Below are 11,613 nucleotides of genomic sequence, written 5' to 3'. Positions count from 1 at the left end.
ACCCAGATAAATTAGGCAAAAGAACCCTGTAACCACCATAGCCCATCTTCATGGCAACGTGGCTGCTTTGGGAACTAAATATCTTCCAATGTGCAAACACCTTTTCATTCTGTGCTCCTCGTCAAACTTGGAACCAGGTAATCGCAACTAGCCTCAAAAATGGTCAGCCCACCGGAGGCAGAGGTGCTAGACTGACCAGTCCAGCAGAAAGAAACCCTCCAATCATCACCATTCACCAGATGTCAGAATGAACAAAATGCAGTCCTGGATGTCAGTGAGAGCAGAAACAATAACAACGGAGCCAACATCTGCAATTTATTGTGAACTTGTTGGAGTCACAACAGGTGTGATGAATCACAAAACCCCCTCCCCACATTGAGAGCAGATGAATGGTCTTTCCCCAGAATTAACTCGCTAGTGTCTCCGGAGATGGGACGGATCATTGAATGTCTCCCCTGCTCAGAGTAGGTGAATGGCCTCTTCCAGGTGTTAACTCACTAGGGTTCCTGCAGGGTGTATGGATATCTGAATCCCTTCTCTCACGAAGAGCAGGTTAACGCCTTCTCCCCTGTGTGAACTCGCTGGTGTTTCCGCAGGTTGGATAACCAAATGAATCCCTTCTCACACTGAGAACAGGTGAACGGCCTCTCCCCAGTGTGAACCCGCTGGTGTCCCAGCAGGCTCCATGAAGTAGTGAATCCCTTCTCACACTGAGAGCAGGCGAACGGCCTCACCCCAGTGTGAACACGCTGGTGTGTCAGCAGGTTCGATGAAGTAGTGAATCCCTTCTCACACTGAGAGCAGGTGAACGCCTTCTCCCCAGTGTGAACTCGCTGGTGTCTCAGCAGGCCGGATGAAGTAGTGAATCCCTTCTCACACTGAGAGCAGGTGAACGGCCTCTCCCCAGTGTGAACCCGCTGGTGTCCCAGCAGGCTACATGAAGTAGTGAATCCCTTCTCACACTGAGAGCAGGCGAACGGCCTCACCCCAGTGTGAACACGCTGGTGTGTCAGCAGGTTCGATGAAGTAGTGAATCCCTTCTCACACTGAGAGCAGGCGAACGGCCTCACCCCAGTGTGAACACGCTGGTGTGTCAGCAGGTTCGATGAAGTAGTGAATCCCTTCTCACACTGAGAGCAGGTGAACGGCCTCTCCCCAGTGTGAACTCGCTGGTGTGTCAGCAGGCCGGATGAAGTAGTGAATCCCTTCTCACACTGAGAGCAGGTGAACGGCCTCTCCCCAGTGTGAAGTCGCTGGTGTGTTAGCAGGTCGGATGAAGTAGTGAATCCCTTCTCACACTGAGAGCAGGTGAACGGCCTCTCCCCAATGTGAACTCGCTGGTGTGTCCGCAGGTCGGATAACTGAGTGAATCCTTTCTGACACTTAGAGCAGGTGAACCGCCTCGCCCCAGTGTGAACTCGCTGATGTCTCTGCAGGACGGATAACCGAGTGAATCCCTTCTGACACTGAGAGCAGGTGAACGGCCTCTCCCCAGTGTGAAATCGCTTATGTGCCAGCAGTCCCGATGAAGTAGTGAATCTCTTCTCACACTGAGAGCAGGTGAACGGCCTCTCCCCAGTGTGAACTCGCTGATGTATCCGCAGGGTGGATAACTGAGTGAATCCCTTTTCACACTGAGAGCAGGTGAACGGCCTCTCCCCAGTGTGAACTCGCTGATGTTTCCGCAGGCCGGATACCTGAGCGAATCCCCTCTCACACACAGAGCACGTGAACGGCCTCTCCCCAGTGTGAATGCGCCGATGAACTTCCAGCTCAGATGGGACCCTGAATCCCTTCCCACAGTCCCCACATTTCCACCGTTTCTCCATGTTTTGGGTATCCTCGTGTCTCTCCAGGTTTGCCGATCAGTTGAAGCCTCGTCCACACACAACACGTGTACAGTCTCTGTCCGCTGTGAATGGTGAGATGTTTTTTCAGGCTGCGTAACTGGTTAAAGCTCTTTCCACAGTCAGTGCCCTGGAACACTCTCACTCGTGTGTGTGTGTGTCTCGGGGCTTTTCCAGTCACACTGATGTTTTGAAGCCGACAGAAAAGACAAACATTTCTCCTTCTAGATTCAAAGTCCGGTGATATTCAGTTTCAAGGAATTGAGAGACTCAGTCAGATTGAGATGTGACGTTTGAGATTTCTGTCTGTAATTCCTCCTCTTCTAATATCCTGTAAAAACAATTTACAAAAGTTACTTTTCTTCTCCTCATTTTGGAGAAGGTTTCCTGAGGGTAACGACAGTCTGGCCGTGAGGTTAATCCTCCGGGTCCTCAGTCTTATTGAGGAATGTCCCCTTGGGTCTATTGTGGTGGTGATTCTTTTGTATTTTTGTTATTATGGGAGGGTTTATGTGTTGTTGACTTTATCCTACTCTGGTACAGACGGGGCTTTTATCTGTGAAAGGAGCAATTTGGAGAAACTTTGGTGCCTCTGGTGTAAAGTGAGTTGGAGGAGGGGGTAATGGCGCACGCACGATTGTGGTGTGAAAATCTGTTCCTGTTCTCTCTTGTCGCCTAACTAATGGCGGCAGTTAATCTGCAAATTTTCTCAGGGAATGTACGGGGCATCCATCACCCTATCAGAAGGAAAAATATCCTCTCCTTTCGAAAGGAGAAAGTCGACATCGCTTTATTACAGGAAACCCATCTGGATTATGAGGAACACTTTAAATTGAGGCGGGATTGGATGGGGAAGTTTTTTTCACCTCTTTTTCATCCAGTAACAGACTTGTGGCAATGCTTATTATACACTATCCAAGCAGTCAGGGTAACTCTGCCGATTACAATGTGCATGTCAATTTCCTTTGTGCCGGTCCCCCCATCTCCCGTCCCTCCCCTCCGCCCCATCACTCGTCGTTTCTGGGTCCTTTCCTGGGCCCTTCACTGTACAATGGGAGTTATCTATTATTTACAAGTGGACGGTGCCCCCCCCTCCCCCCCCACCCCCACCCATTGATGGGCCTCCCCCCTTCCACCCCGCGCACTCCCTGTCCTGTTTTAAACCTTCCCTTGGGGGGTTCCTCCTCTTGTGTTTTTGTTCTCGGCTCTCTGGTCTCTGTGTCAGTTGGTTTCTGGTTCTCCCACCTTGTCCCAGTAGCCCCCCCCACCTCTTTTCCTGCCTGCTCCCTGTGATCCCGTTGGCCCCCGTACACCCACCTCCCTCCCCAGTGATCCATTGGCCGCTGGCTTCAAACAGGTCCTGGAACAAGTTGGTGAATGGCCTCCACACTTTGTGGGAACCATCCTCTGACCCTCGGACGGTGAACTTGATCTTCACCAGGTGGAGAAATTCCGATAGGTCTGCCAGCCAGTCTGAGCTGTGGGTGGTGCTGCTGATCGCCAGCCGAGCAGGATTCTCCAGCGGCCGATTAGAGAAGCAAAGGCAAGGGCGTCCGCCCTCTTCCCCATGAGTAGTTCTGTCTGGTCCGATACCCCGAAGACTGCCATTTGTGGGCACGGCTCCACCTTCATAACCATGGACATTGCCTCTAAATAGGCTGTCCAGAATTCGACAAGTCTGGGGCATACCCTGAACATGTGGGTATGGTTTGCCGGGCCCCGCTGGCACCATTCACATTTGTCCTCCATCTCCGGGAAGAACCTGCTCATTCGGGTTCTTGTCAGGTGCGCTCTGTGCACAACATTCAGCTGCATGAAGCTTAGCCTTGCGGAGGAGAAGGTGGAGTTGGTCCCGTTCAGTGCTTCGCTCCAGAGACCCCACCCTATTTCCGTCCCTCGCTCTTCTGCCCATTTTTCCTGGGTTTCGTCAAGTAAGGAGCGCATCCTTATTAAGAGTTGTCCGTACAGGTCCCCACAGTTTCCCTTCCCCAGACTGTCTGCGTCCAGTAACTCCTCTTGCATTGTGCTTCTCAGGGTTCCTGGGTGTGCTGGTGTCTCCTTGCAGAGAAAGTGTTTGACCTGGAGCTCATCCCTGTTTGGTAGGTTCAGTCTCTCCATCAGCTCCTCTAAGGTCGCTAGTCTATTTCCCGTGTAAAAGTCCCTAACCATCAGTGTTCCCCCACCCTGTCTCTACCTCTTGAAGGTGGTGTTGAGAATGGCTGGTGCAAACCTATGGTTGCCGCAGATGGGGGCCATGAAGGACACATCGGTCAGACTGAAATGCTGCCACATCTGGTTCCAGGTTCTCAGGGTAGCTGCCACCACTGGACTGGTGCTGCCGGGGATGGGAGTGGGGCCCGGAGGGTCATTCCTGTACATGAGGACTCGTCCATCATCACCCATTCTATGACTGGGCCCTTTACCCATCTCCTCACTCTTTCGGCCGTGGCTGCCCAGTGTTAGTATTGCAAGTTCGGGAGGGCCAGGCCTCCCATGTTTCTTCTCCATTGTAGTACTGTTTTAGGGATTTTGGAATTCTTGCCCCTCCGCACAAACGCCATAATCACCTTATCTATTGAATGGAAAAAGGCCTTGGGGATGTAGATCGGTAAGGATCGAAACAGGAAGAGGAACCTGGGCAGTACATTCATCTTGATCATCTGCATCCTCCCCGCCAGGGAAAGCAAGAATCCATCCCATCTCTGTGGGTCGTTTTTGACTTCCTCCGCCAGACTGGTCAGCTTCCACTTGTGGATCCGTGTCCACTCGTGGGAAACCTGGATCTCCAGGTAGCGGGATTTGTTTTGGGCTATTTTAACTGGGAGGCCCTCCAGCTCTGCCCCTCCCCCTCACCGGGAAATCTTTGTTTTTGCCCAGGTTGGGTTTGTGGCCCAAGAAGATTCCGAACTCTCTCCGGGGAGGAGGGGGTCCTCGGAGGCGTACAGTCCCCGGTAGAAGGCCTTGAACGCTTGGTTGACCTTTTTTGGTTGGGCTACGGGACGGCTATGGTTGGGCGGCACGGTAGCACAGTGGTCAGCAATTTTGCTTCACAGCGCCAGGGTCCCAGGTTCGATTCCCGTCACTGTCTGTGTGGAGTCTGCACGTTCTCCCCATGTCTGCGCGGGTTTCCTCCGGGAGCTCCGGTTTCCTCCCACAAGTCCCGAAAGGCATACTGTTAGGTGAATTGGACATTCTGAATTCTCCCTCAGTGTACCCGAACAGGTGCCGGAGTGTGGCGACTAGGGTATTTTCACACTAACTTCATTGCTGTGTTAATGTAAGCCTACTTGTGACAATTATAAAAATTATTCTACCAGTCTGCCTCTGTTATCCTTTACCTGGGCTATTTCCCTAGTGGTTGCGTTCTTTCTCAGCTGGTGAACCAGCAGGCGGCTAGCCCTCTGTGCTCATAAAAGGTCCCCCGTGCCTGGTGGAGTTGGTCACTGCTTTCCTGGTGGGGAGCAGGTCAAAGTTCTTTTGCAGCTTCTTTCTCTCCAGCAGAAGCTCTATGGTCAGGGCCTCGGAGTATCGTCTGTCAACCTCCAGAATGGAGTCGATCAGTTGCTGCCTAACCGCTCTCTTTTCCCTGTCTCTACGAGCCTTTTGGCGATTATTTTTCCCCGAATCACAGCCTTCAGTGCCTCCCAGAACGTGGAAGGTGAGACTTCCCCGTTCTGGCTGTTAGTGATGTACTTGCCGATGGCCGGTGATGTTTTCTGGCAGAAGACCTTGTCGGCCAAGAGGGTCGTGTCCAACCTCCATGTGGGGCATTGGGTTTGTCCCGTCTCCAACCTCACATCCATGTAATGTGGAGCGTGGTCTGAGATTCCAATCATGGATTATTCCGCTCTGACTATTTCTGGAGGCACCGATTTCCCCACAACAAAGAAGCCGATGTGAGTGTAGACCTTGTGCACTGGTGAGAAGAACGAGAATTCCTTCTCATCCGGGTGTAAGAATTGCCAGGGATCCACTGCCCCCGTCTGCTCCATGAACGTTCCCAGTTCCCTCGCCATGGCTGTCATTTTCCCTGTTCTGGGATTGATCTGTCAGTAAATGGATCCTGTAAACAGGTGTGAAGTTTCCCCGCTCATGATCAGACCGTATCCCCCCCTCTTCTATCTCCCTCCCAGCCCACTGTATCCCCCCCTCTTCTATTCTGCCCCCCACCCCACCGTATCCCCCTCCTCTATCCTCTCTTTCTCCCCCCCCCCCCCCCCCCCCCCCCCCCACACACAGACGCTCTCTTCCCAGTGGGAGATGTGCCACGGGCCCTCTCTCTCCCGTACTTCCTGGCACTAGCTTTCCCGCTGGTGTGCCCCCCCCCCCCCCCCCACCCAGGATCGATCTGACCCCCATCCTACACCCGCTCTGCTTGTGTCCCTGCTGCCTCCTCGTCACCCTCTCCTGCGCTCTGCTGACCTCGCCCCCTCCCTCCTATGAGCTGGCTCCCCTGTTCAGTGCGAGGTGACGCCCTGTCGATGTCTGGCGGTTTGGGGAAGCTGTCCCTCCCAATCAGATTGCCCAGCATTTGGGCCACGTAGTCGATTGGGGCCGCCGACCCGCTTGCTCGCCACTCCTGTCCCTTGCTGCAGTTTGTGACCCTGCAGCCTTTCGAGCTGTTGCTTCCTAGCATTTTGTTGTCCGCACTATTGTTGAGGGTGAGGGGATGTTGAAGTCTGATTTTGCGGCTAAATTCGGCCGACAGTGCCTATTTTTCTGTTGTATGGAGGAGAGCCACCTGATGTGTGACTGCTCTGCACATCCCCGTCACAAGTTCCCTCTCTTTTGAATGTTGACTTGAAATTGCGATCTTATGTTTTGGCGATAAGGCTGGAGGACATCCTTCCGACAATCGTGCGGGAGGACCAGACTGGGTTTATACGGAGAAGATTTTCCAGTAACAACGTTGGAAGGTTGCTGAATTTGATTCAGGCTGTTCAGAAATATGCATTGGATGGGCTGGTGATCTCCTTCGATGCATAGAAAGCTTTTGCTTGAGTTGAGTGGAATTATCTGGTGTATCCGCTGCGAGGCTTCGGGTTGGGTGAGGATTATATTGAGTGGATTCAATTGTTACATCACAGACCGGCAGCGGCGGTGCTCACCAATGGTTTACGGGCATCGAATTTTCAGCTTCAGAGAGGGACTAGACAGGGCTGCCCTCTGTCCCCCTTGTCCACTGAGCCAATGCCAGAGGCTATCAGATCGGAGTCTCTGATATCGGGACTGGGGGGTGGGGTGAGGCAGCACAAGATCACTCTGTGTGCACATGACGGGCTGCTGTTTGTGTTGAACCCCAGTGTTTCAGTCCTGGACATTACTGGAGTAGTGGATAGATTTTTTTTCAAGTATTTTCATTCTGATTTTAACATTTGTAACACATAACATTACAAAGTAAAACCAACACAAAACCTCTAAACCCACCCCAACTCCCTAACCAAACTCTTCACCTCCCTCCCCTCCCACCTAGCAGTTCCTTGAAATTATAGAACATAGAATCCGTACAGTGCAGAAGGAGGCCATTCAGCCCATCGAGTCTGCACCGGCTCTTTGAAAGAGCACCCTACATAAGCCCATGTCTCCACCCTATCCCTGTAACCCATTAACCCCACCTACCCTTTAATGGAAGCCTACAAAGCCTCCGTTTCCCTGCTCCAACCCCACACGTACTCTGCGTTCGCCGCCCAATAATAGTATAACAGGTTCAGCAGGGCCAAGCCGCCTGACTGTCGCCCTCTCTGAATCACCGTCTTCCTAATCCTTGCCACCTTATCTGCCCACACAAACGATTAAACCAACCAATCCACCCCCATAAAGACCAATTTTGGCAAAAAGACCATTAGGCACCGAGATAAAAATAAAAACCACAAAATGTTCATCTTAACCAGCTGTACCCGATTGTGGATAGATTTAGTGCCTTCTCTGGTTATAAGATGAATTTTACTGAGTCAGAGGCCATGCTGGTGAGGGGAGGGGGGGTGTTGAAGGGTAAGCCCCCTCCTCTTGCTAAGTTCTCAATCAGATGCTCCCCCCTTGGGATTTAAATATCTGGGAATATCAATGACCCTTTTTCAGACAGCTATATGGGGCCAACTTTCCACAGCTGATGGTGACTATTAGGTGGGACCTTGCCCGGTGGTCGGCTCTTCCGATTTCATGGCGAGGGAGGATCACCTTCATTAAAATGAATGTGTTGCCCAGACTGCATACCCTCTGCAGATGCTGCCTATGCTGCTGTCAACCATGGTCATTCAGGAAATTAATGGAATGATTAGTACATTTATCTGGAATAAAAATAAACCTCACCTCAACTTAGTTGAGCTCCAATCACCAGGAGCTAAAGGTGGGTGTCTCCGGAATATCAGGCTTTATCAATTGGCCTCTCATCTTAGGTTCACACGGAATTTGGTTACGATAGACCCAACATCCATCAGGCTCGATATGGAAGCAGGCCAATCAGTTCTCCCTCGATCCAAAACTGGCACAGATTGATTACAGAATGTATCCCATTGCAATTGTAATGTCTGTACTTCATTCTAAGTCTGATGCATTTGTTAAATAATGAGACCCCTGTCTCAAATATATGTGCTCCAATTTGACAGACTTGCTCCTCCAGGGATTTCCATCAGTGAATTCAATTCAACTGAGCCCAGAGTAGGGCACAGTGAGGCACAGTGGTTAGCACAGAGCCAGGGAACCAGGTTTGATTCCTCGAGTGCCTATCTGTGTGGACATGGACATTCGCCCTGTGTCTGTGTGGGTTGCCTCTGGGTGCTCCAGTTTCCTCCCACAGTCCAAAGATGTGCAGGTTAAGTGGATTGGTCATGCTAAATTGCCCCTTAGTGTCCAAAGATGTTAGGTTAGGTGGGTTGACGATGATCAATGCACCGGATTATGGGAATCGGGCGGGGAGTCTGCCTCGGTGAGTGCATTTTCTGAGGGTCAGTGCAGACTTGAAGAAGCGAATAGCCTCCTTCTGCACTATAGAGATTCTGTGTCATCTATGTTATTTTAATTCAACTATGCTGTTAGTCTGTTTTGGGGTGTGCATTGGTATCCTTCTGTTTTTATATAATCTTACCCTCTTTCCCCACTCACTCTGTTAACCGGTTGTTCAATTGATCTGGCATTTCATATAGCGGCTCTGGTCCCTAAAATATCCTGCTACAAATTAATTCTGCAATGTGTTGCTTGTATTTATGCAGCAATATCAGTTGTTCTACACTGTACCCATTTTCCATCAATTTTTCTGTTAGTCTGTTGCATTCATTATTTTAAAAAGTTTTTAAAAATCACAAAAGAAATATTAAAAATCTGTCCAACTCATCCATGAATATATTCATGATGTGGAGATGCCGGCGTTGGACTGGGGTGAGCACAGTACGAAGTCTTACAACACCAGGTTAAAGTCCAACAGGTTTGTTTCGATGTCACTAGCTTTCGGAGCGCTGCTCCTTCCTCAGGTGAATGAAGAGGTATGTTCCAGAAACACATATATAGACAAATTCAAAGATGCCAAACAATACCAGGAATGCGACCATTAGCAGGTGATTAAATCTTTACAGATCCAGAGATGGGGTAACCCCAGGTTAAATTCACACCTCTTTAACCTGTGGTTACCCTATCTCTGGATCTGTAAAGATTTAATCACCTGCTAATGGTCGCATTCCAAGCATTGTTTGGCATCTTTGAATTTGTCTATCTATGTGTTTCTGGAACATACCTCTTCATTCACCTGAGGAAGGAGCAGCGCTCCGAAACCGAGTGACATCAAAACAAACCTGTTGGACTTTAACCTGGTGTTGTAAGACTTCGTAATGAATATATTCATTGACTCTCAAACTCCACTGGTCCATGTGGAAGAGAAATCCAGAAACTAACAACCCACTGAGGGAAGAGATGACTGGAAATATATAACATAGCTACAGTACAATATTACACAACTGGAGTTAAAAATAAATGTACTTTATTACAGACCATATGTAATATATCTAATCTGTACCATTTAAAAATACTAGACATATCTCTGTCTGATATTAATTTACTGACCCCTTAAATGTGAGCCATCTCCAGGGGAAACCAGCCTTTAATTGTGAACATTGGGAAAGAGGCCATCCTTTTAGCCAGACAAATAAATGTGTCAAGCTGAGGGAGCAAAGGATGTCAATGTCTTTGAGAGAGAGACAGAGAGAGAGAGAGAGAGAGACCTGGGCCAAGCTTTGCAGAGTCTGCACCCTCCCTGGATTCACTTCCTTTCCCTTCAGTTGCTGCAAGTGACCAATTAAAGGTGAGAATGAGAAAAGAAATGGAAAGGGGGAGAAAGGAAAGTTTTTACTCACAGATGTTGGAGACACAGGAGGAAGTTTCACTTCCAATGCCCGCTTTGTGACGTCACGAGAACCCGATCTGAATCAACCAATAAGAATCACTCTGTTCAACTGACGTTTTCGGGTCTCAGTGCGCAGGCTCGGCACGCGGACACGGGAGCCCCGAAGCCCCACCCCCACCAGTTTCCCCCTGTACCTCCTCGAGACAAAGGTTTCCAAAAAACCGGCTGATGGATGCAGCCAGATCGAGAAGCAACTCGGTGAGCTCCCCCTGGCCCGGGACTGCGCATGTCCCAAGGAAGAGGGGAAGTTGCGTAGGTGCAGGGGAGAGCCCGCCTCCTGACCTTCTGAGGTTTTGATCATTGGAAAGAGTTGTGGGACTGGAAGGACTCTCGTCCTCCAGCCAATCAGCGCGCGGGCTTTGTGTGAATGATTGAGCTTCACACAGACTGAAACTTCCTCCGGTCTCCAACATCTGTCAGTAAAACACTTTCTTTTCTCCCCCTTTCCATTTCTTTTCGCATTCTCGCCTTCAATTGGTCACTTGCAGCACCTGAAGGGAAAGGAAGTGAATCCAGGGAGGGTGCAGACTCTGCAAAGCTTAGTCCAGGTCTCTCTCTCTCTCAAAGACATTCACATCCTTTGCTCCCTCAGCTTGACACATTTATTTGTCTGGCTAAAAGGATTGTCTCTTCCCTAATGTTCACAATTGAAGGGTTCTTTTCCCCCAGGAGATGGCTGACAGTTAAGGGGGCAGTAAATTAATATCAGACGAGAAATGTCCAGTGTTATATGGCACAGAGCAGATATATTATTGATGGTTCTGCAATAAAGTACATTTATTATCATCCCATTTTCTCCAAATGAAATGTGTAACAATGGGTACCTGCATGGGTCCTAGCTACGCTTGCCTAACACAAGACCCTGCTTCCATACCCGCATGTCTATCCTTGTCTTCTGCAGTGTTGCAGTGAAGCTCAATGCAAACTGGAGGAACAACATCTCATCTTCCGGTTAGGCACACTAATTCCTTCCGGTCTCAACATCGAATTCAACAACTTCAGATGATCAGCTCCACCCCACCTCGACCCATTTGTTTTCATCCCATTTCATTTTAACTGTCTTTTACCATTTATTTCTCTCTTGCCTTTCTTTATATATATTTACCCCCCATCTTCTCCACGTTTCCTTACCCTTTCTCCCCTTTGCTTCCCCCTTCCCCTCCCCCCACATCTACAACTTCACAGTTTACCCTCTGATGTTAATTTCTCTGCAGTTTGGCCTTTCACACCTTTTGTTCTCTCTGGGGACTGCCATTAGCACTCCCCTTGCATTCTGTGGCTATTAGCACCCCGTTTCCCTTGGTTTCTGTGGCTATGACTCCTCTTTCATTCTCACTCCACAATATAAATATTTCCCACTTTCTCTGTCTTTTA

The 11,613-nt window shown here is 49.8% G+C and overlaps 1 protein-coding gene across 1 annotated transcript; it reads right to left on the bottom strand.

Annotated features, from left to right (window-relative positions):
- Window positions 1–294: 294 nt before the first annotated feature.
- On the bottom strand, window positions 295–10,352 carry LOC140420759 (uncharacterized). Its single transcript, XM_072504742.1, has 2 exons — window positions 10,190–10,352; window positions 295–2,178 (listed from the first exon to the last, which is right to left on the bottom strand). Exon 2 carries the CDS (start codon window positions 1,827–1,829, stop codon window positions 540–542), a length of 1,290 nt encoding a protein of 429 aa, XP_072360843.1. The 5' UTR covers window positions 1,830–2,178; window positions 10,190–10,352; the 3' UTR covers window positions 295–539.
- Between the last annotated feature and the right edge of the window lie 1,261 nt (window positions 10,353–11,613).

The sequence above is a fragment of the Scyliorhinus torazame genome, chromosome 5, assembly GCF_047496885.1.
Source record: "Scyliorhinus torazame isolate Kashiwa2021f chromosome 5, sScyTor2.1, whole genome shotgun sequence".
Lineage (NCBI taxonomy): Eukaryota > Metazoa > Chordata > Chondrichthyes > Carcharhiniformes > Scyliorhinidae > Scyliorhinus > Scyliorhinus torazame.
The sequence above is the reverse complement of the archived record's forward strand: the minus strand, read 5'-3'. Positions and strand labels throughout refer to the sequence as shown.

What these genes read in the sequence shown, in the direction of transcription:
- LOC140420759 (XM_072504742.1), bottom strand. Translation starts at nt 1,829, where the DNA reads ATGGAGAAACGGTGGAAATGTGGGGACTGTGGGAAGGGATTCAGGGTC.